The following is a 24,977-nucleotide window of genomic DNA, read 5'->3' on the forward strand; positions in this document are numbered from 1 at the left end:
AGTTTGGAGTTGGTCTTGTGAAAATCAGACATCAAAAGGGCTCTTTCAGCAAGGGCTATTTCCACATCAAATGCCTACCTCCAGTCCTGAGCCATTGGGGAGCAAGATCTTCATAAAAGGAGAGAGAAGATTAATATTATTTTTCAAAAGTATAATGGGAGGTTTCCACTCCCCGAGCACTTCAGAGTTGGTTTTTCCACAAAGCCAGAATAATTCCAACCCCAAAGGAGAGAGAAAAAGAAAAACACATAAGATGGGGCTACAAATGCCTGAAAAAAATGGTTGGTCTGAATAGAAACATTAATGTCATTGTCACTTTGGGAGCTGGAGGCGGCTACCACTTTCCTGACTGACTTTCCTGTGGCAATGTGCATCCTCCATCCTCACTCAGAGCAGCTGGGTTGTTCCAGGAGCACAGGGAGGCACAGACAGCCAGAGATGGGCTGTTGGAGTTGCAAACTGGTGGGACAGGGAAGGAGAGGACAAGGGGTGGAGAAGATGCGGGGAGCACCCTCTTGGTCAAGTGGAATAGCAGAAAGCCTGCTGCCAGGTACAGAGAGAGAAAGGTGGCACAAATCTGTCCCAGTGACTGGCTGGCAGTGTGCCTGGACTGTGTCAGGGCTCTGCCTTGGGAAAGCACCTGTGGTCTCAACATCTTGCTGTTATAAGCATGATATAACATCATGGGGGAACCACATCCCAGAAGTCTTGACAGCAAGTTTCTGCTCCATGAGCATGAGCTGTTGGGCTAGATGAGTGCAAAAACAGTTATTTGATTACTTCCACTGCAGGAACCAACTTGAAAAATAGCTCAAATTCACAAGCTTGCAGCCTGCTTCTAAAAAAAAAAAAAAAAAAGGAAAAAACCCCAGACTAGAGCAGGCTTCCTCCCTTGCCTGTGTCTGCTGTGCATCCTTTAGTTTGCTGGGGAGGGCTGCGCCAAATGCAGAAGATGCTGTGGGGTTGGGATTGCTGCTCTGCAGCATTGTTGCAAGGCCTCTGGGTCAGGGGTGGCAGGGACAGCACCTGGGAGGTGATCTGTCTTTGATGCCTTGCTTGCTTTCTGCTTCTTGGTTATTCAACAAACAGGGCTGAATCTCTTGCCAGTTTGCACCTCACCTTCTTCTGGACACAGGGTGCAAATATGAAGTGAGGTGTGGGACAACCTTTTCAGCACCAAGCCTCACTGTTAGTGGTGATATGAGACCCTCAATGGTTTTCACTTAACAAGTGGGTAAGGAGAAAGTCCTTGTGGGTGAGGGAGAGCAAAATGCCAAACATAATCCTGAGGGCTGACAGAAACTCTTCAGGTTAAGCCAGACCTTGCCTTTTCCCAATGCTTAGAGTTGCCCATCCATGAAGAGGGCTGGAGCAGGCGTCTTCACCACATAAATCCCATTTAAGCCCTTAAATGCATGAGTGGCATTTCAAGTTCATCTGCTAGCCACAAAGATTTCACATTCACCGAGAAAAAGGAAAAACTCTCCCAGTCTCTGCTGGAGATTGCAGCCAGTGGTTGGAGGGCAGATTGAAAAGAGGGTGGTGAGGCAGTGGTTTGTGGGACTGTGCTGGCAAGCAGCGAGTGCCTCAGCATCCTCCCTCACGGGCTTTCCTGTGCACCTGAAGCCAAAGGAAGGGGAGTGACAGCAGGCGCAGCTCCTCTCCCCAGGGACTTCAGCTGCTTCCAGGAAGGTGAGGAAGCCCTGCGAAGCGGCTTCGCGCCGATGACGGCTGACGCTCGGCGGCAGGTCGGTACTGGGAAAGCCAAGGGACGTGCTGGAAACCGGGAGACGCCCGCGGCAAACGATTGTGCTAGTAGGATACAGCCGGCTTGTTGCCGGCGAGACTTGAAGCGCTCTACCCAGAACAACTTACTCAGATTTACTGTAAGCAGCAGCCAGGCCATCTATAGCTTGTGGGGAACATACCAGCCGCGTCTACAGAAAAGGCTGCGGGAGCCAAGCTGGCCCCTTGCCCGGCAGGCTGGAGGAGGGGAGCAGGGGGACTCCCTGTAGGGCCGTCCCAGCCCCCGGCCAGCAGAAATGGTCCAGAGGCGGCTGTTTGTTTGGGTGACGGCTGCCTGTTAGCGAGGCAACAGGTGAGGAGTACAGGTGGTGAAACAGGGGTGAACTCCTGGGTATGTGTAACCAGACGCCCAAGCATGGACACACACACATGACCTTGCCTGCCCACCGCTGGGCTGGCTAGAAACTCCCATCTGGGCTGATTCTCACAGTTCCTGGGGTGTCAATCTGACACCAGAGCCTACAGGCACCAGGGCTGGGCAGGGGAGCCCCCTCCTGCCTGCACACCTCCTTCTCTCCATAGCCAAGTCCTGCTGTTCACAGCCTGATGGTGGAGAGCCACTTGCCATCTCGTAGGCTGCTAAGGGCTCAGACAGAAGGGGCCCACCACTGGCCGCTGGCACTGCTGCTCAGTGCCTGTGCCAGGCAACATCTAATGAAGTGTGGCAGAGGCAGGACCCCTGCACTTTGACTAGAAAGCAACAATCCCAAGAGACTGTGTCTTCATCACCCAAAAGCTGTGATGACCAAACCACACTTTCTTCTTCAGCAACAACTCCCGTCCCAGCACTGAGCTGGCTGCAGAGTGCTCTTGCATACCTGGAGATGCCCTGCGTGGCATTTGTAGAGCTCACCCACCACAGGGAGCAGATGTTGGACATGGGCTTTAAACCTACATGCCTTCAAAGTGCCAAGAGACATAGAATTTCAAGTAATTTCTGGAAGCCAGCATGCAGGAGACTGGAGCATGCCACAGGAGGCAAACTCCACCTGCCACCCCAGCCCTATGGACACAGTCCCTGCCAGGCACCTGTGGCCAGAGCAGCCAGTTGCCCCAGGATACATCCCAAAGGTCAGCAAATCTCTCAGTGGGGATGGGACCCACTGGGGGCTGATGTCTTATGTCTTACCCTGCTGGCACAGCTGTGGGCTGGGACCACATTGTGGCCAGCCACCCTGCCACTGCCAGCTCTGGCCTGGCACCCTCAAGTCCAGCACAAATACCACAGCAAGTTCAGAATCACATGAGGTGGATTTTCTCTTGCCAGGTGTTTTCTGTCGCCCAGAATAATGCTCAACTGCCATGCTGAAAACACTAAGCCTGGGTGGAGTGGTTACAGCTGCTGCCACGCCCAGGAGAGCCCCAGCCCTGCATTGTGGTTCCACTGCGGCAGCACGGGGGCAGCCAGCTGTGCTTATGGAGGAGAGGTAGGGAAAGACCTGGCTGTGGCAGAAACGACGTGAGTAACTCAGCAAAGGCATGCAGAGGCCAGGCTGGGTGCTGTGGGCTGGCAGGAAACCCCCCGGCTGTGCCTGTGTTCCGGCCATTGTGCGAGGAGCTGGTGCCGGGGAGGTGGTGGCGGCACACTGGTGGCGGCACACTGGTGGCGGCATGATGGCTACCAAGTCACCCTGGCCTGCGCTGCGCTGGAGCCTCGCACCCTGCTGTGCCCTGGGAGGTGCTGCCGGATGGAAGGAGACTGTGCACGGTCTGGGGGGACTCACTGTCCCCTCCCATGCAGTCATGCTGGAGGGAAATTTCCAATACTGCTGGATTCCCAGAAGTCAGGGGAGGTCTCAGCCCTGGCTTTACTGTCCTGGCTCACTCTTCCTTCCCGGCTCTGCCTGCTCACCTGGCACTCAGGGCTTAGTGCTGGCGGCATGGGGTGAGATGGAGGGTGGGCAGCCCTTCAGACCAGGCCCTGTGGAGCAGAGCCAGGCTTGCAACAGTGCCAGCGGCCGCTCCTGGCCCTTCTCCCAGCCGGGCTGTCTTCACTGACAGACTGCACTGCTGGGCTGCGAGCTTCCGCAGAGACGTTTGTGCCAGTAGCATGGTGCCCGACACCAGCCAGCTCGGTGATGGCAGCTTGCACTGTGTCCCTTTCTCCCTACCCCACTGAAATCCCTTAATGGGGCACTGCAGCTCCCAGCAGTGGCACAGGGTCATTGTGCCATGGGGTGCCCTGCAAGTGTGCAGTGGGACCAAGGGCCAGAATTTGTGTCTCTCTCCTCCCTGGCATGGACATGAAGCATCCTGTGAGGGATAAGGAATGGATACTCATAAAGGAATGGATCCTTCTTGCATGGGATGGGATCCTGCTCACACATAGCCATAATGTTGGTGCCCACCAGTGTGCATCTAGTGTGCCCTGGGCTCTGAGGACTGATGGCCCCAATCCAGAGCAGGTGATGGAGGATGTGGCTGCTCTGGGGTGGAGGAGTCAGGGGAAACAGAAGACAACGGCTTCTGGGAAGCATGGCCGTGTCCTGCAGCAGCCTTCCCCAGTCCTACCCCGGCCACCCACCACTGACTGAGGATGATTTACGGTTTTGCAAGAAATCCAGCTGAAAACAAGTGGAGCTGTGCCTGCCAGGTGACTTCTTCAGAGCTCTCAATTCTGCTCTGCATTTATGCAGCAGTGATTTTTGCTCAGAAATGGCCAAATTGCCGCTTTGCACAGCCTCTGGTTTTTAAGCCACAAGAACTGAGCTCCCAGGGACCAAAGGACTGCCCGTGCCTGCTCTTCATCTGCCCATCCTGCCTGCAGGACTAGCCTGCCAGGAAGAAAATTGAGTCTGTGGCCAAAATGTCATCCAACCCAAACTTGATATGCCTTGGGGGAAACACTGAGTCTTGGCCCCACAGCCCTCCAACACCAGCCGGGGCCGAACTCCCTCTTGGAAGAATTCAAGCCTTGCAGATAAATCTGGGAAGGAGTTAGCAAGCCTTTGTGGCAGGCAGATTAGAGGCAGAGGTAAATGCTCCTGCTAAGTGTAATCTGGCTGGTTAAAAGCTCAGCTCAGCCTCTATCCCAGCATTGTCTTTGCTTCTTATAAATATAGGAGATATTTCTGCAAACAGGGATTTTTGCTTTTGCCTAATTAGAGACCCAAGAGGCTGGGGAGAGCCTGTCGCCTTCCTCCGCTCTGCAAGGTGTCATTAGGGTTTATTAGCACACCCCCCCCTCACCCCCCACCACTTGGCGTCCTTTTTTCTCTGGGATGGGTTTGACACTGGCAGCCTCTGATCCTGTGGGTGCAGCAGGAGGGGGATTACAGCTATGGGGCTGCAGGTTAGGGCAGGTAAGGCAAGCAGAAGCTCCTGGCTTTGGGGAAAGGGGGCAGGGGGCAGAAACAAGGCCAAGCTACGGTGTGACTTCCTGGCATCCTCCACTTCCATACCCTGGGGAGCCCCTCTGGATACAATGGGACAGGGGTTGGGAGAGAGCAAGCATTGGGAGGCAGGGGCCTCTGTTCACTGAACCCAAAACAGAAATAAAGGAAAATCATAACTATATAAACACAGGTAGCATTTATGTGCTTCTCTCTAAAAACCCCTGTTCCAAGGATGGTGGCACCAAGGTGGATGCAGGAGGGTGGCAGCTCCATCTATGAGCTCCCTGGACTGGTCATCCCATATCATGGCAGAAGCATCTCTGGGGGGTTCTGTCCCCACCATCCCACTGTCCCCCATCCCCTGCAGATGACAGAGAACTCCTTGGGCAAGACTAATTAGCACCTGCAAACCAGCCCCAAGAGTTTGTGGGTGCCCTGGAGAGGGTCCCTTGTCCCCAGGACTGGAGGGTACACAGATGACCTCTCCTTAGAGATTATGGCTGGAGTGGAGAGCTCTCATGGGGAGCATGAGGTAGGCAGGGATCAGGGTTTACCAGGGATTAAGGTATTTTTCACGCATTGAAACTAGTCACGAACTCAGAGCTGTCTAGGAACAAGTGACCTAGAGCACAGGGTCCAGGCAAGAAGTGGCAGGGAGAAGATGACACCCAACCTAGGGCTTGCAGGAAGCAATAGGAAGATGATCACAGAGGCTTGGAAGCCTCCAAAACCCCAGGGATAGCCCATGGGCCCCAGTTCAGTGGTAGACAAGCACAATGCCATGCAATCCAAGTGAGCTGCATTGTGGCAGAGGACAGGTTGGTGGGTTTGAGGATGACAGCAGCAAGACCCAGGGTGACAGCAGGGCACCGTGCCCTCTGTGGGGACAGAGTGGTCCATTCTGGGAGGCATGAGGGCTAGATAGCTCCAGGAGCTTGTTAACCTTAATCCTCCCTTGGATTAATGCTCAGGGGAGCTGGGGACAGTGGTTAACCCTGCAGGAGTGAGCCCTTGCATCGGGTGTGACACTGCAGTGGGGTCACAGGGGAACAGAGGGCACAGGCTAAGTGCAAGCAGAGGGCCAGGGAATCCTGTGACCTAATCTGACATGAAGTCTTGGATTTTGTGGTCTTGTTCCTGGGCCTTGCCCTCCCTGGGAGCACAGGGATGGGCAGCATGATGGGTAGCTCTATGCCAGGATCAGGCTTGGCAATGTTGCCTGGCTCTGAGAGCCTGCTGCTGGGTCTGGCTTTACAGGGCTACTGCAGGCTGAACATCTTGGGATGAGTGCAGTCTCGAGGTGGAAACCATCTGTTTTTGGAAAGAGTGATCTACTGGGGGAATGCCTGCCTAGGACAAAACTTTTGGAATTAAATCCTATTGTTTGGCTGAACTGGCTTCTCTGGGGCTGAGCTTTCAGCCCAGCTTAGAGGAGCGGTGTGATGATGCTCAGACAGCCCATGCTCCTACTCATGCAGACTGCAGACTCCAGCAGGGGACCTCGAAGCTTGTGGCATTAGGAGTAACCACTGGCCATGCTGTGGAGCTTGGAAGCTCACGCAGAGTAGCCCACCTGGCACCCCTGCAAATGGGGCCATCTGTCCTCAAAGCAGACGTACCTCTAACTCCTCCCCAAAGCAGGTACCAAGACCCCCATGCAACCCCTGTGACACCCCATCCCAGCCTGCTGGAGACCCCGAGCTGAGCTTCAAGTGCCACATGCATGTCCTCAGAGGAGGTTCCCATCCCTTGGCTGTGCAGCTGCAGCTCCCTCCTGGGCATTGCCAGGTCTGAGCTGTTTTGCCAGGCAGCTGATTTCAGCATGAAGCATCTCCTGGACTCTGAGCAGCAGTTAAACCTCCTTCAGGCCTTTGCAGGCTTGGCCCCTCATGGGAGTCCTCTGCCCTGCACCTAGTCCAGCCTGTGTCTCCATGCTTTGGGACTACCACCACCCAAATATGCCTCCTGTCCCAGGGAGATGCTGCAGGACATTGTCACCCATGCAGCCAGTGTCACCTTGGGTGCCTCCCTGGTGGGGCAGGGATAGCCTTGCAGGGTGGTGGGGCCAGGGTGGCCTTGCAGGGGCTTTGGGTGCCATGTGCCTGTGCCCGGGGGCAGTGAGGCAGGATGGGATGTACTGTCCTAAGTGGCATCTTAACTACATCTGATCCAGCCTTGCAAAGCCACAGTGCTTTCAATTCCCTTAGCACTCCAAATCTGCTACTGTGCATCTAAGCGGATTATTTTAAATACCCCATGATGGACTGCTCCTTTGTAATATAATCCAGCCTCGTGTGTCCCATTCCCCTCCTATTTGCTGTGATTTAGCTGCAGCTGTGACAGCTAGAAACCTCCCCAGCTCCCCTTGCTCCCTAGGAAACATCCCTCATACCAGCCCCTTCCCCATATCCTGGAGCTGCTTCATCTGCACCCGGATCTGAGACCCTACATCAGCATTGCTCTCACTTGTACCTTGGGGCCAGATCCTGCCTCAGCTGCTTTCACCCAGAGAGGGGGCATACAGGAACCCTTCTGGGTGGGTTTTACCAGTTTTCAGGCCTCTTGCCCAAGCTAACTGGCTCTGACACCTCAGCCCTGCCATGAAGTCAGCCAAGTGAGAAAGCATCCAAGCGTCCCACCCCTTGCTCCCACTGGAGAGTGGGTTTGGGCCGGGCGGGGGCCAGCATGGAGCCCACCCAGACCTGCTCTCGGCAACAGCAAAGAAGCTGCTGCTTTTCCAAGTGCTTCCCTTTGGGGCTTGTCTGATTAATGAGGGCTTGTTATTTCCAAACTGTTTGAAATCGTGTTTATTTTATCTGCCGCCGGATTCCTCTGACTCAGGGCCCATAGTTAACTGCCAAAGATGAGTGACAGATCCCACTAATTACAGCTAATGATGGCCTTAAAGGATCTGTGAGCACGCACGTGTGTTTGTGTGCACACATGCCAAGGGCCATTTATAATTTAAAGTGGGGAGAGTCGTTAGCATAAACCATGCCCGGATTAATTGCAGAGAGCAGCCTCTCTGGGGAGGATGCTCATCGAGAGGTTGTGGTTTCAAGCGCTGGATGCTGAGGATGGTACAGTGGCAGCATGGTCTCGAGCTGGGTGGCAGCCTTGGGGACACCAAATCAAAGCCACCACATAGAAAGTGTTTGGTGCAGAAGCATCAAGCAGCTGTGGGGACCAGGGCACCACGACATGTGGCACAGGCATGACCACAATCAAGTAGAGACATGGGAGCTGACACCCAGCTCTAGCTGTTTTCTAGCTGGAAGGAGCACCATGCCCGAAAGATTCAGTTCTCCCCCAGCTTCTGTGGGCCCTGGGGAGAGCTCTGACTCTTTTAAACCCTGAGTGACCCAACCCTGGCACTGACTTCTTTGCTTTTATCTTTCTCCCCAGGAGGGAAAGAGGGAGGATGGAGAAGACAAGACTTTCCTCACCTCTGGGCTGGAGGGCGTGACGTGAAAAGAAGCAGCAGGAGCTTGCAGCCACCACCTTGGCAAAAGGACTGGCAGGCAGCAGCTCAGGCAGAGCGGGCATGCCCCATGGATGAGCTGGTGGGGGACTTCCATGACTGGCACAGCAGGGTTTGTTCCAAGCTCTTCCCTAAACCCGCTCTCTACTTCTCAGGCTGACTCTCCCCACTCCTGCAGAGGCCAGGCAGGGACAAACCCATGTGTCTTCCAGCACAATCTCCTCACCCTTCCCCTCCTTGGGGGTCCAAGCAATACTTTTGCCCCTCTCCCAACCCTGCCAGTGCAGGCCATGGAAGAAGCACCCAGAAAGAAACCAAACTGTTCCAGACAGCAAAAGGCTCAGCAGAGCAGACAACTGCTCCCCAGCCCTTATCTTTCTGCAAAGCAAATCCACCCCTCTTGGAAAAAAGTAATTCAAGCTCCTCGGTGTTCCTCAGTGCTGGTGAGCGGGAAGAGCGAAGTGCCAGCACCAGCTCCCTGGTGGGAGTGGGGGAAGGGGAGGGAAGGGGAAGTGCCATCCTGCAAAGTGCTTCTAAATCAGTCTCTGCCACAAGAAGGACTAAATTGGAAGTGATGGCAGCAGCAAGCATTGGGAAGCTGAGATGGAGGCTGTGGCCAGTGCAAAGGGATTTCAGGGGGTGGATGTGCTTGGCATGCAGGGATGCCTGCCAGCACAGGTTCTAATCCCACTGAAAGCTGGGAGAAATGACTTAGATGAGGGCTTTTGGCTGCCTTGCTGGAAAGACCAGATTCAGGTCAAGGCTGATGGCTCATGAATTTATCCTGGATCTTTTGGGTTGTTCTGGACCCCAAAACACTTAGGTTTCTCTTTATGAAGCACTCCAGATGTTTCAATTTAAGGCTCTTGCAGAAACAGCTGTCAGAGGCTGTGGAACAGAGTTCCTCTCAGAAATGTGCAGCCTCTCAATGATTACCACTGCTCCCAAACCAGCCCAGTGAAGCTGTTCAGGCAGGGCCAGCTTGGTCTGGTGCTTTTTGTGTTACCAAAACCCTCTCACTGAGAGTTTCAGTCCTCCAAACCCCATTCACACAGGGGTCATGGGGGCTCATGCAGCCCTGACCCCACTCCTTCTCCTGGAGTGGCTTCCTCTGCTGTCACCTTGGAAAGCTTTGCCCAGGCTATCTTTCCCGTAGCTTTAAATCCTAAACTCATGTGAGAGCTTAGGTGTGCCAAGGCCAGGGATAGTTGGAGTCATCTGAGATGTGGTGTGCATGACGGGCAGGCCACCACAAGGTCCTGGGTCTGGGCATCACACTGCAAGCTGTTTGCTCAGCGGTGTGCTGAGCTCTCCCCATATAATCTCTGTGATCATCATCACCCGGTAAAAGAGCCCAGTTGCAAAGAAAACAGGGAAGCAGCTGAAAAAATAAAGGCCCTGCCATGGTGCTGTGCATGCCAGGTCGGAAATTTGGGATTCTGCTGAAGCACAGCCCTGGATGCTCCTCCCACCCTAGAGCATAAAGGGCAGTGCAGAATGGAGACATTAGGGGTGTTAGAGGCAAGCAGGAAGGCACCTGGCCCACAGCACTGGGGACAGGCAGCCAGGACTTGTGGGTCCTCCAGGTCCTTGGGAAGAGCCAAGGATGCTGAGCAAGGATGCTGCAGTCACGTCTGTGTAGTGTGAGGTCCAGTAGCCTAACACCAGCCCCATGTCTCCTAGGGACAACACAGTGCTGGGATGTGTGGTGAGATGCCAACCTTTGTGGGCACTCCAGTTCCTTCACCACTTGCTTCCCTCTGCAAACACCAAGTCACTGAGCCTTAAGGTCAGGATAAGAGGCAATGCAAGCACCTGCCTCCCAACCCTGCATATACTACTGCCAGAGCCTGGGAACGCCAAACTTGTTGCATCTCTGCCTTGGGCTTCTGGTTATCTCCAGCATCAGCCTGCCTGGGTGGCAGGAGCAGGTCAGGGCACAGCTCCGTGTCACTGCCTTATCTGGCAGCCTCTGGGATTAGCTGTGTGGCATCGGGAGCAGCTCCAGCAGTGGCTGGGTAGGAACAGATACAGATAAGGCAACCTGAACCCTGGGAACAGTGAGCCAGCTTTGTTAATCCCTGTGCATCCAGGTGCTGATGAAGATGCTATTGTTCTCTTTCCCTCCTCAGCAGCTCTTGTGTGGCTACCAGTCCTGGCTTACATAAGGACAAAACTCTCACAGCTTGCATGGATGGCCCCTCTCTTCTGGAATTATAAAGTGGCTCCTCTGTGGACACTGCTGGTGCAGGAACTCACAGCCTGCTTGTAGAGACAGCTCTTCTAGGCGTCCACAAATGGTGTGGGTCCCCACAGCCAGTATGGAGAGCTAAGGATGGTGCAGGGACATGCAGCCAGTGTGGAGATCACTGATAGTATGGGGACAGGCAGCCAGGACGGGGATCTGGCCAGTCCAGGGGCATGATGCAAGGGATGGACAGTGTGGGGGCATGCAGCCAGGACAGGGACATGGCCAGCGTGGAGACGCATGCAGTGTCACTCTGCAAAGCCCTGGGGCACAGTTATGCTGCAGGGCAGAAGAGGATCAGCAGTATTGTCCACCTCTGTGATAGCCTGGGCCCCATCTCCACATCCCTCCCCAGGCTCCAGCTCTCCAGCTGTGGTGGGCAGAAAGTTCCACCATGGTGCTGGCACGAGGGAGAGAAGCAGCACCAAGTCCCTGCCCACATCGCTGGCACGCTGCAGGCTGCTCAGGGATGGGCACAGTGCGGCACTCCCCATCCTGTTAGCTCCAGCATGAAAGTGCCCGCCACAGCCGGGCCTGGCCACCATCTCCACTTCCAGGTAAACAGATGAGGCAAGCAGCCTGCCTTCCCTCCCTGCCCAGCAGCCCTGGCCACACAGACCTGCCATTCAGACCTGCTGCCCTGCACAAACCCCCAGTGTTCCAGAGAGGGCTCGCGCTCCGCGGGGGGGACATGCCGCGGCCGGGCAGTTGACACCTGGCCAGGCTGGACCGGGGCCAGCAGGCACAGAAAGAGTCACTGTGTTTTGGCTGGCCCCCACCATGCTGGGACAGGGGCAGAAAGGGCCCCTTGTACACATGGGACCCAGGGGCTGCCCCCATGGCTTGACCACATCACAGGTTCCACAGGGCTGTGGCGGTCACCAGTGGGTCCACGGAGTGGCTGGGGGTGGGAGCCCAAAGCGGTGAGGGGATTGGAGGCAGCAGGTGGGGGAGCTAATCCAGCACACTGCTGCACATGGTTTTGCTGCTGCCATCCAAGAAGTTTGCACTCCCAGACTGTGGAAGGCAAATAAGTAGGGGGTGACCAAGGGACACATTCAAGCAGTGGCAGAGACCAGAGCAGAAGGCAGATTTCCCTGGGCATCCCCTTGTGAGCATCATCCCCAGCTGGTGGGAAAGGTTGGGCACGCTCCAGATTGGGGCACTCTGTGTCTCCACTGGAACAGGCAAAGGGTCAACCACTTGGAAGTGTGCCTGTGACACATCTCAAAAGGACCAAGCCAGGCATTTGCAAGGATGAGAGAGGAGGTGTCAGCTCCTGCCCCTCAGGGACCCTCTCCCCAGGCTTTCCTCCACACTGCCAGGGGTGTCTATCCTGCAATACAGCCTGGAGTGCTACGGACATAGAGGGGCTCAGAGGGCTGTCCGTCCTTCCAGGAAGCCTGGAACCAAGCTGAGTGCATCCCTGCCTCAGCTACACTCATCCTTGCAGGACCAGGCTGAAGAAGAGAGGGGAAAGCAGGGGGCTGAGCTGAAATGCTCCAGCATCCCAACTGTTCCTCCTGCTGCCTCCATCATCCATGAGCAACCATCAGTGCTTTTGCTGGCGACAATGTCCCCTTCTTGCACACCTGGCACATTCCTCTCTTGCTGTTCCCCCTGACAAAGTGGCTTTCTTCCCCAAAGAGCACAGGGAAAGCATTTTCCACTACGGCAGATGAAAATGGATTCACAATCCAATTTTACCCTAGTACCACTTCAGTGGTTTTGATGGAACTGCTCTGGATGGGTGCTGGTTTGAGCCAGAGGACAGCTGTCGTGGCTCTGCAGACCAGGGGTTTCTTATCTGTGCCACCTTTGATTACTGTAATTGAAATCCTGCTCTGATCTGAGCCGTGCCGAACGCTTCTGCTGCCTGTGCGGCTCCCAGCTCCAACAGCAAAATGATGTTAATAGATTTTAAAGCCAGGCCAGGCCTGTGAGAGCGTTTCTGCCTGACCTCCTGGATAGCAGCCGACAGTAACCACTTACCCTGGTCCCACACTCAGCTGCTGGCACAGCCCTGCCTCCCCCCTGTGACTCATTTTCCCTCACGGAAGCACAAATCCTGCCTTTCCCCAGAGCCACTTGTGTGTGTGAGGCAGCCTGCCTCCTCCCACCCCTTTGGAGCAGAGCTGGGGTGCTCTCAAGGGAGGCAGAGTGCAGGGGTGCTGGTGGGATCACAGAAGGATCAGCCACCCTAAAGCCTTCCTACTCCGGCATTAAAATGCCCATGGGCAGCATTGCCCTTTTCTGGCATCTCCTGACCAAAAGGGCAGCAAGGCAACATGCTGCTGCCTGTCTGCTGCCAGGCAGGCTGCAGGGGACAGAAATGCCACCACACAAAAGAGGATGCTGCCAGCTTTGGTGCCAAGCTAGAAAACGTCCTGTGGCTGGTGGTGTGACTGGCACTTTGTCACCCTCCCCATCTTTGGTGAAGCTGACAGTGGTTTTCAGCCAGTCAGTGCAGCAGCAGGGGTGACTCCAGCACAGACAGCGTCCAGGGCAGGAGCTGGGACACGTGTGCTGGCACACAATGCTCTGCAGCTTGGCTCGGCCAGCAGCTGGTGTGAGGAGTGAGCCAGCCCTGCCTGGGCTCTGACTGCCAAACTGGTGGCTGCATCTGAGGTAGAGAGTGTTTGCTCAGCCAGCCTGGTCTCTAGGAGTTGCCTGCTGGGGCAGCTGAGGCATCCCAGGGACAAAGCTCTGTCCAGAGAGCCCTGCAAATCCAGAAAGTCAGACCCTGGCCATGCCAGCCAACCTTCCTGAATCCAGGTTTCCCAGACTGGCACCTTTCACAGCCATATAGCCAAGAGCTGGCCAGCACCACTGCCACAGTGGGCTGGACTAGCACCACTGAGGATCTGATGAAGATATCCCAAAGCTTTGTATGCTGGCAAAAAGAAAACCAGGCAGGGCAGCCCCAGAAACCCACTTCTGGCAGGCACCAAGGCTCCCTCTGAATCCTGAGTGACAGCATTTCCTCTCCAGCAGTGAAACCCTGGCAGGTCATGGGCTGGTGGCACACACAATGCTTGGGGTTATCCAGCCCATTATCAGCTCTGGCCATGCAGTGCAGGGAGGAAGAAGGTTTCAATCCCAGCCAAGCTGCATTTCCGTTAGGAGTTGTTCCCCTTGTCATGGGGTATGGCTGGACCATGCCATGCTTTGACATTGAGACTGGTGGAGCAGAGCTGTGGCTGCCATGGGAAGAGAGGAACCATGGGTCTGTCACCCTCTATTACCATGGCATTGCCAGGGTCGTTTCTTGTCCCAGGCAAGCTGCCAGTCTCTGAGCAATGCTCCTGCCACAGCTTTGCCATAGCCTGGGCATGGCCACCTGCAGAGCTTGGGGATGGAAAGGTGCCAGAGCTGGTAACCCAGAAGCTGCCACTAGGGCATGTAGCAGAGGTCTGGGCGGGCTGAAACATCCCTTGTTGGGTGTCACTGTTCCCCTCCTCAGGGACACATCCCAGAGCCCTGGCATGCCAGGAAAATGCCTTCCCAGGGCAGTACAGACCAACCTGAAAAACCCAACCAACACCTCTACCAGCCAGGAGGGAAAACTGAAGCACAAGGAGATGCTGAGGGTGGCCTCCTATCCCCTTGTCCTTAGGCTGCCATGGGACATCCTTCCTGGGGCTGCCCTAAGCAGCCAGAGGAAGAGTACTGTGGCACAGGGTCAGTTCTAGTTCCTCAGCCCACAATCATGAGGTGGGGGTATGCCCCAGTCCCTGCTCCTCCAAGCACCCCCAGTAGTGAGCATGGGGTAGGCAGAGGACCTGGCAGAGGTACTGGCAAAGGCTGGGTTTGCTGTGATGCTACGATCCCCTCCTGCTCCATGACTAATTGAACGTGGGCTAAAATTAGCCGCACAGGCACCGCCCCTGGGGTCTCCCAGCAGCATCCTGCTGGCTGCGTGCAAGTGGGTCAGGTAGTGGCTGCCTCCCAGTGAGGCACCCTGGGTGTCTGGGGTCCCCCAGCTTCTGCTCCAAGGCTTGGCTCTACACCTTCCATCTCCCTGCTGCTGCCCGTCTCAGAAACTTTTCCCTCTCCAGATTCACTGGGCTGGACTGCATCACAGCCAGAGCAGCTGGGGAGGCACAAGGCTGCCTTCTGGGATGACAGGAGTCTGGATCCCCATCATGTTCCTCCCCATGCCTTCAGGGATCTGTTATTTTTAGCCACTTTCCATATCTCACATCACAGCTAGGCTCTGGCTCTCTTTCCTCCATTCTGCCCCCCTCCCCTCCTTACCCAATGTTAATTTGTTTTCTCTGTATTATTTGCAGATTAGGGAAGGCAGAATCAGATGTCTTGGCATGACTCTGCCACAGCCTCCCCATGCTCCTCTCCACCCAGGGGCTAGGTTTTCACCTGGCTATTCTTATGCCCCCCCCCTTCCCCTCCCCTCCACCCATAGTCTCCCCATCAGCAGCCCCAAGGGGATGAAACACAAAAGGGTAACAACCTGGAGCACCCTGTTTCACCAGGCTGAGTGAAAGGATGCTCGTGGCTGCACTTGGATGCTCTTGCACAGGTAGGGCAGTGTCCAGACACTGTCCTCAGCATCCTAGGCAGGTGGGGGTCCTCACCCCTTTCCAGGGCTGGTCCCTCCTGGCTAGCCCTCTCCTCCCTTCTGAACCCCTGCACATCTGAATCTACAACCTCCACCATGACATGCTGACACACAAGCCAGGAAGAGGATGGGCTTTTCCCTTGGATTCAGAGGAAAATAAACAGGGGAAAAAAAAAAAAAAAAGCAAATGAAACCCCTCCAAGCCAGATACTTGTAATTGGGTTATGATGTGGCAGTGCTGTTCAGTGGTGATGCTGTCAGAGAGGGCTGGGAAGTGCCCAGTGTATCACACCATGAGATGTCATGGGATACCATCCCACCACCACCGCCCTGTGGCCTCCATCCCTGCTGAACTCTGGAGTGTGAGTTGCTATGGTGCTGGGCATCTGTGGACCAACCACCCCCACAGGGACTGGATTTTGAAGCCACTTAGGCAGGTGTCTCCATGACTCAGTTTCTCCCTGGTGCAGGGCAGGGAGCTGGAGCCCAATCCCCATGCAGTGGAATTATACCCATGCCTCACACAAAGTGGGGCAGGGCTGGGGATCTTGGGGGACCAAAGGATGCCTGCCTCATCACAGCCCAGCAGAACAGCAGCCCCCAGTAAGGAGGGGACTCTGGCACCACTGGTCCTGTCGCTTCTAGCCACTGCTCTGAAGGAGGAAGGGGATATCGCACTTGCCAAATCTTTTCCCCAGAAGGAGCCCAAATCTCCTCATTTTCTCCATCCCACAGTACAGTGATGGTCCTGTCTCCAGTGTTCTGCTGCCATTCCCTGCCTTCTGCACCTGGTTTTGGGTTGGGTTTTTCTTTTTGGTGGTGTTTCGGTTTTTTTAGGGGTGTTTGTTTGTTTGTTTTTGGAGGAGGTGGGGTTGTTTTTTATTTTTTTTTTTAATTTCTTTTTGCAGAAGTCTGTGCTGTGTGGTGAGTAAAGGCATCCTGCTGTCTGAGGGCTAACGGCTTGCTGGAGAGATAATAAAGCAAAGGGGAGTAAATTAAAGGGGCTATAAATAGCACCAGGAGAGGAAAAGGAGATGAAGTCATCTTCCTTCAGCTGAGCTGGTATTTGCATCACTTCTTCCCCTTGCTTCCCGCTGCCCTCTCACCTCCAGGCTCCGGGGTTCTGCTGCTGGCTCAGTGTGCCCCTGTCCTAGATCCCTGTGGGGCTGAGGAATGCCCCCATGCTGGGGTGGTTGCCCAGCTCTGAGGTACTGGAGAGCACAGCATGGTGAGGTGGCCTGGATGTGGCTGCATGGGCTCTGTCCCAGCTTTGCCACCCATCCATGGCATTACCCAATGCAAACCAATGCCTCCAGCATGACCCCACTGCTGCATCCCACAGTTGCTGGAAACTGCTTTCAAACACCGTTCTTCTTTGCAGCCCATTTGCAGGCAGCTGCAGGGACCCCTAGGAGGAGCATCTAGGGGAAGGGATGCTGCAAACTCCACAACAGCAAATCTGCCCAAGTAAGTCCCTCCAGGAGCCAGGTTTATATAATTTACACTTTTAGACTCGACAGTTTTCACATCCAAGTTCTCCACTATCAGCCACAGGACACGTGGGTGAGGAGAGACCCTGACCACACAGGAACCTCCCCAGGGTTAGCAGACAGCTTCAGAACTCACCCAGTACATGACCCTCGGTGCCAAAGCAGCTACTGTTCCTGCAGCTCCCAAGTGCCCCCCGTCCCCAAAGCTCCCCAGCTGCCCCAACCCCCCAGCTGCCCCCTCCCACTCCACGAGGTATATTTGTGCCTGAGTCAGAATGAGGTCACGCTGCGGTTTCCTCCGTGTCAGTTACCGACTCCTATTCCTGTGCTCTGTGCACACACGCCGTGTTGTTGCAGGGTATTTATAGCTATTTCACTTCTATAATTATCAAACCACAACTCCACACACACACAGAAATAATCACAGTGCCGGGACACAGGGGAGCAGGGCCAGGGTGATGGGAGCAGGGCCGGGGCACGGACCCCACCGCTAATAATAATTCTTTGCGCTTTATATATAGCCCCTTTCATCTGCAGCTCTCAAAAACGCTTTGCAGGCATTTAATTAAGCTTCCCAACATCCTAATGTGATGACAGCCAAGTAATAATATTCTTGCTTTTAGGTACAAAGAAAGGGGAGGTGGCAGGACTTGGCTGAAGTCCTGCAGCAAGGCAGCCTCTGGGGTAGTGAGCCCAGGTGCCCCATGCCCTGCCCCACACTTGTGGAGTGCCCACATGAGGGTGTATCTGTAGAGGAGATTTTGACACAGAAAGGACGTGAGGAGCTCAGGATCGTCCCCAGCCTCTCTGCTCAGTTTGGGGTGGGGGCAGGCAGTGACAATACAGGGTCCAGAGTTGGCAGCAGATACTCCGAGTAACGGCAGACTGCGGCTGCCCAACACCTGGATCAGCAAGTGGAAGAGACATACAGATCTCAACAAACTCATGGCCAAGAGCTCAGGGAAGAGCAATAAATAAGATGACAGGTCTGAAAGGGTTGATTTATGAGGAATATTAAGAGTCATAATCCTGCCTGGCCAGGCCACCCCCCAGGGAGGCAGGGTGATGGCAAGGACCCAGACAGATCATGAGGAGTCAAGATTCCCTGGGACCAATGCTGACACATCTCCAAGCAGGAGGGCTAAAAGCAGTTGTGCCTCATGGGACTCTGGGCAGCTTGGTGTGGGGAGACAGCTGAATCCCAGCAGTTGTCTGAAGACGGGATCCTACAGGGATGGACTGAAGTTTGTGCTCTACTGAGCACCCTCCCTCCCACGTACATCCCTGCCTGGATGGACCACTTACCACCCATTCTTGCAGTGCTGCAGAGGGCACAATGAGCATGTGCTTTGGTTTTGGACACGGATGGGACGTGAGATACCACCAAGCAAGAGTGACACAGCAGCAGAAAGTGGCCAGCAGAGGGCTGGGACTTTCACCACTAAAGCAGAAGTGCAAAGAGGTGCTGGAGGCAAATGCTGGTATTGGTAATGAAAGGAGCAGAACTGCAGTCCTGGGGGGGTGAAGGCTAGGAGGGGTCATTCACATCTGCAGAAAAACACACACTCTTCTTGCTCTTTGCTCCTTTCCCACAATAGGGAGAGGTGGGGGACGAGTGCCTGTCCTCATCTCCACCCTGGGAATACCCCATGGAGGAAGCAGCGGCGCTTTGATGGTCACAGTGCAATTCTACACAGGCAAAAACTAACTTCAAATCAAAAACAATCCCAGATTTGATCCTGTAGCAATCACCATCCTGCCTGTTTATGGCTGTGTTGGTGTTTTTTTCCTCTCAGACTGCAGCCAGGTGCCTGCTCACTGAAACAAGTTGCACAACAACCCCCAAACAAGACCACTGCATCCACTGAGCTCCCTGAAATGGGGAGTGGCACCCGTTTGCACTGCACGCAGCAATACAGACATTGAGCAAGAAAACAGCTGCAAACCTTCTGAGGGACCAGAAAGAAATGCTCCCAGAACGTGGCAAGGACATGGGAACTGTGCCTAGCCAGGGAGTCAGAGCAGCTTAGGCACTGCCACAAGGACACAGGCACCTTCCCATCACTGTACCAGTCACTGAGTTCATCCTGTGACCTGCTGCTATCACCACCTCAGATTTCACTCCCACTGCCCACCCCCCACTGCTGCTAGCTGAGCATCTCTTACCAGGGGCTGCTGGCACCTCTGCCACCTCGTCGGCCATGATGAGGGACTCCAGGATCCTTGCACGGAGCTCAGGGCTTGCCTCAGTGCTGTGAGGAGAAAGGGGCTGTCTGTGAGAGTTCCAACAGCTCAGTCCACCTGGAGACCACCCTGCATGCACTCCTGTGGGACTAGGGTGAAGCTATGTATCCCACCCCCAGGTCTGGTCACCATGGGAACAAATGTGATGTCAGAGCATCACAGCTGGGATGGGGGCTCCCAGCTCTTGCCTCCCCCTTCAGAAAACCCTGGGGCTGAGCCACTGTTGGATTTTGTCCTCCAGCAAAACTATCTTGGTCGGGGACTAGTGTGCCCATGCCTGGCTATAGACATCCCTCTCTTGCCCACCCTGTCCCCTGCGTGGCAGGGGCACCTCACCTGGCTGCTGCGGGGCGGAGAAGCAGCTCTCCAAAGAGCTCCCCGAGGAGGCGGGGTGAGAGGCGGCTCCTGCGAGTGCCCTGGCAGAGGCGGCAGAAGTGGTGGGTGAGCTGCTGCAGGAGCAGTGCCTGGGGCTGCGGCAGGGCCGGGGGGGCCAGCAGGGCTCTGGCTCGCTGGCCACACTCCTCCAGGCCTGGGGTGTCTGCAGCAGAGAGTAGAAGAGGAAGAAATGTCAGTTCAGGAGGCTTGGGCACTCCCTTGCCACTCATGGGCAACTGCCAGCACACATGGTATGAGCTGCGACAGTTCTCTACTCCCCACAGAGCCACAAAATGCTTGACCTTAACCTCTGCCCTCAAACTCATGACTGTTTCTTTGTAGCTCATCCTTTCCCCACAGACAGGTTGTGGGACATGGCTACCCAAAGGAGCAGAGGGCATGTAGAACCTCATATGCCTCTTGCTGGAAGCTGCCAGCCCCATTTACCCACTTGCCCCATCCCCAATCAGACTATAAGGTAACAGAAGCACATTCCCCTTCTCAGCACCACCAGGGAGGGAGCACGGAGGGGCTGAGCTGCTCACCTGGCAGGGGTTGCACCTAAGCACTCCTTGCTGGTTCTCCAGGGCAGGGGAACAGAAAGAACCAAGCTCTACCCTGTCCTGCTAAGTCATGGAAAAGGCAGAGCAAAGCAGAGGAAGGAAAATGGGCATCAGCTGAAAGATCTGCTAAATTTAAAGGCTCAGCCCTCCCCTGCAGTAAAAAGGAAGCTGGGAGGCAAAAGAGGGTTTAGGAGAAAAAAGGCTGCACCTGGGCTGAGAGTTACAGGTAGGGTTCAGGGAGGTCTCTGCAGCCCTTCCACTACAGCTTCTTGCACTCTGAACTGCAGCAGCAGGAAGGACTGGTTGGGGGGCAGCTACTTCCAGTGATGCTGGAATTGCCTACATCAATACAAGCAGACACCTAATCATGTTGCATGCACGTTATGGAGATGCTGCCAGGCCCCCTGTCCTGGCACTGTCCTCATGGCCTTGCAGTGTTCCCACCAGCATCTCCCCATGTCCTCGTTGCCCTCTGGCAGCCTTGGCCAAAGCTTGCTGGTCTTGTGAGCTGTGAGCTCAGTGGCCTGGGACCATAGCCCTGCCCCAAGCATGAGGAACAGCTGCTTTTCAGCCATCCTCCATCCCTGCCTTGGCCAGGCCCTTTCATCTGTGGAGGACAGGGAGGTCCCTAGGGCTGTGTTGCTTTCAGCCAGCTTCAAAGCCTGGCACGGCATGGGGCTGACTCAGCTCTCTGTGGCTCTTTGCACCAGGGCTGAGGCTTGGCTGATGCCCAGCCAGCTCCAGGCATCCACCCTGGGGCTGAGGTGCACCAGAGCTGGAGGGGTGGCAGGTCCAGGATCCCCTCCTGAACAGGTCTGCAGCCCAGCTGGGAGGGTGATAAGGTGTTTGTGTGCCCCTGTAGCCAACAAACTGTTCCTACAGGATGTTCAGGTTCTATCCCGGCCTCCCCCACACCAGCTGGCTGCTTTTTGCACCGTTTTGCACCCAAGGCATGCCACAGGGAAAGGTCCACAGCCAAAGTGGAAATTTGGGGATGTTTCCCCACCTCTTTTTGCAGGTGGTCAGTGTGCTGTTTTTCTAACCTGCGAGCCTCAAGCGGAGCAGAAGGAGCCTGCTTGCAAGGCAGGCTGCCAAAACCCAGCATCGACCCCTGACAGATTTGTACTTTTATATATATTTTTTTAAAGCCCCAGAAAAATCCCCATCGGTTTTGCCTCTGTTCCTGCCCCTCCTCCTCCTCCTCTTCCTCCTCCTGCACCCGTTGTGCCAGGAGCAGACCCACTCTGGCACAGGCTACGGGAAAGGCTCTTCCCTTTGAAGTTGCTTAACGAGGCAACCCAGCTAATTGCTTCCTAATTGCGTTTTTATCCTTGGAAGTGAGGCAGCCTTTGATTTCTCCTTTCTCCAAAGGGTGAGGGGAAGGCAGCATCTCAGTGCCACCGGCCCCAGGGGTATTTCTCTGTGTCTCTGCACAGGGCAGGGAGGACCGAGTGTGAATTATTCCTTGTCTTCTCCCTGTGTCTCTCCTGCTTTGCTGGGGGCTACAAAGAGCCCATGGCCTTTTCCCATCAGGACACAGCAGTAAAAGGCTGCACTGGTCTGGCCATGAGTGATCTTTTGGTGCCTCTTAAGGCAGCCAAGAGCATGACCTGCCCAAGCACTAATCTGCCTTAGGACAGGGAGGTGATGCACGGGGATGGAGGATACTGCAGTGACTGACAGCTGTAAAAGGGGAAATCCTGGTTTTGAAGGTGGCAAGGCATTCTGATCCTTTCCAAGATGGTGGGCAAGGACCTGGCATGTACCTGGCAATGCCTGTGGTGCCTTGGGCTTGGAGGGGCTGAGAAGCATTGTGAGGACTCATTTGAAATGGATTTTGGTCCAGGCTGCCTGCTGGGCTGAACAGTAGACTCTGCTGACCTGGGTATGAAGCCTGCACTGTTTACTTGAAAAAAAAAAAAACCCAAACCAAAACCAACCAAACAACCCCAAAACCTTGATGCTCTCCTACGTTTGCACAGAGGCTGGAAACTCACAGGGACCTAAAGCCAATTCCTAATGGTACTAAGCTGAAAAAGCAGACAATTTTCTATGCCCATAAAAAGCCAAGAGTTAACGAGATTACAGTAAAAGATTCCTGAGCAGTAGAGCCAAAACATTATCATAACACTTTCTTCTGGGGCCAACATCACCCAGCCTTGGCAGACACTTGTCCCAGCAGGCAGCACCTCCTCCTCTGGGTACTGCAGTGGGAGAGGGCCATGCTGCAGCCATGGTGAAGCTGCTTCTTTCCCAGAGCATCTCCCCAAAACTGCCAGCCTGTTCCAGTGCAGCAGGATGCTCCCAGCAGTCCTTCTCAGGATCTGCCCTTAGTGAAGCATTGGGCAGGAAATGGGGTCAGGAGCAACTCTGGAGATGCCGGAGAGCCTTCCTAGGAGCTTCCCAAAGCTCCTCCAGCCCCACAAACATCCAAGGAGTGTTGGGAGCCCATTTGTGCTTACCTTGAGCCATGTGGACCAAGTCGTTGTAGAGGGCTGGGGGGACCAGGGGCGATGGGAGCTCCTGGAGGTACCACTTCAGGGCCTCTGCCAGCGTCTGAGCATCGTACAGATCCATGTCCACAGCCGAGGCATCTGCAGGGACAGATCCAGCAGGAGCCCTTAGACCCTGGCGCTGCCCCTCCAGCATGGGATATGGAGCTCTTCCATTCCCACAGACCTTCCTCTGGACATGGGTGCTGATTTCTTCACCCATGCCCCCATCACTCAGGCATGGCAGCACAAAATTTTACTGCCAAACCTTCCCTGAAAATATTTCTGTCCCATTTTCCACTGACCCTGAGTTCCACGTGGCCATGGAGAGCACGAGGCACTGTCTCTGCCTCATGTGTGTTATACACCCAGTGCATGGGGCAGGGGATCGAACTGGAGTTCCACTGCAAGATATCACCCATGGGATGGGCTGAGTCACTACCCCAGGCAGCCTCTGGCCATCAGGGCCAGGCATCATATGCCAAACCCAGCCCTGAATAAACTGCTTTGAAAAATGCATCCATGGAACAAGGCAATGCAGGTTGCTCACATCACCCTCAGTGAGCCTGAAATACTCTGAATGTGCCCCAGCTGGCATTGCTTCTCCCAGCCCTGAAAGGCAGCTGCCCTGGAGCAGATGGTGAAGGATGCTCCAGAGACTGGGGCAAAGCACCTGGAGGAGGCTGAGCCCTGGGCTCAGGATAGAGGTAGTGCTCCCACGGTCCCACGATCTGTCTGAGCCCCGCGGCCAGGCTGGCAGGGGGACATTGCTTCACCAGGGTCCAGGGGGAAGGGTGCTTTCAGCATCCTTTGGTATTGCCTCATGAGTTTGTCTTGGAGGTCTCTCAGCCCAGCTGGGCAGGGAGGTGGTTGCCTGGAGGGTGATAGTCTCCTTTGCAAAGATCTGGAAGTTTCAAAATCTATCTTTGATTCGAACTGGAGCCAAACACAATGTTTTGAAATTCTCTTCATAGGAGAAATCTTGGGGAGGGATAATAAAAAAGCCCAAGATGCTTGGGATCGTTTGAAATGGGTAATTTGTAGAAACTCAACTCCTTGCTTCTTGTAAATGAGGATATAAAAAAAAAAAAGTAAAGCAAATTTTGCATTTTCTTAAAGATGGAATGGCAGGCCCCAAATGGCCCAGTGTGTTGTGATTGGGAAGAAGATGGTGGGCTTGCTATGAGCCTACCTCCCCTCCTCTCTCTGAGTCTCTACCCCCAAATGCAGCTTTACTGAAATGGGTGTCATTTTGGGAGGTGCTCCTTCTTCCACCCCAGCATTTTCCAGCAGAAAATGCTTTGAGTCTCCACCCATTTCAGCTGATCAGGTGTGGCTGTGCTCCCTTCTCAGGAGATAAAACCCAGAAGAGCAGAGAAAAGCCATTTCCTAAGGCCAGTCTTTGGAGGTACTCTGCTGGTGGGGCTGGGATGGGGTGCAGCCTCCCTGACTGCTGGCAAAACCTGGTTTGGGGACCTTGACCTTGATCTCCTCTCCTTAGAATGTCCCCAGTGTGGACTAGGCATCCCAGAAGCCTGTCTGCCTCCTCCTCTGCCTTCTTGGGAACAAGAAGTGATGGTGGGTCCCTTATACCATTTGGCTCAGAGACCAGAGAGAAAACAGATTGACCAATGCCTGAAGCAAAGCCTTTAACCCAGCCGCCAGAGACGCTACCTCATTCTCAGAAGCAAGCACTCGTCTGGCCGGGCACTGTGCTCTGGGGCAGTGTGGAGACAGCCAGGAGAGATGCCACTGCGCTGGGGCAGGCAGCCATCCAGCATGGCCAAACACAACCCAGGGCAAAGGTGGGTGCTGCCCTCCCGGCACTCCCTGATGTCACAGCATCACTTCATGGATCTTTCTTCTCTTGGCATCCTAGAGGTTGGCATCTAATGAGATGCTCCAACCTCCATTTGTGCTCAAAACCCACAGTGCATGGCTAAGACCCAGGGATGCTACTGAGGAGTCTCAGAATCTTGTTGCTTGAGCAAGCATCTGCATTATAGAGAGATGCACCAGGCAAACCCCAAACTCCTTCTTGCCTCAAGCAAGCCTGTCTGTGCTTCCCTGCTCGCCACGGAGCTTTCTGCAGGGACCTGTCACTCGCCTTAAGGATGCTGATACGGATTGGGCAGAGCAGCCGCAAGCTGTTTCTGTGCAGTGAAGGGGCTGCTGCCAGGCACTGGCCCCAGGCAATCAGCCTTGGGCTCCACTGCGGCCTAATTAGCTCGTTTGCATCATTAGGCTTGGGCTTGGGGGGTGTTCAAAGGGAAGACTCAGCTGGTTTCAAAGCCTGACTCAAAAACATCTTCACATCCAGAGAGAGGTGTGATGGGGAGGCCAGGGGGATTCACCCCCTGTGAA

General features: G+C 54.9%; 1 protein-coding gene across 1 annotated transcript in view; it reads right to left on the reverse strand.

Moving 5' to 3' along the window:
- Positions 1 to 24,977, reverse strand: part of PIK3R3 (phosphoinositide-3-kinase regulatory subunit 3) — a 71,611-nt gene that overhangs the window by 35,288 nt on the left and 11,346 nt on the right. Inside the window, exons 4-6 of the mRNA XM_054384632.1 lie at positions 22,584 to 22,715; positions 19,520 to 19,721; positions 19,106 to 19,191 (exon numbers count right to left, since the gene is read on the reverse strand). Of these exons, the coding sequence (XP_054240607.1) occupies positions 19,106 to 19,191; positions 19,520 to 19,721; positions 22,584 to 22,715 (420 nt within the window). The remainder of the gene's footprint in view (positions 1 to 19,105; positions 19,192 to 19,519; positions 19,722 to 22,583; positions 22,716 to 24,977) is intronic.

The sequence above is a fragment of the Indicator indicator genome, chromosome 10 (assembly GCF_027791375.1).
Source record: "Indicator indicator isolate 239-I01 chromosome 10, UM_Iind_1.1, whole genome shotgun sequence".
NCBI classification, from domain to species: domain Eukaryota; kingdom Metazoa; phylum Chordata; class Aves; order Piciformes; family Indicatoridae; genus Indicator; species Indicator indicator.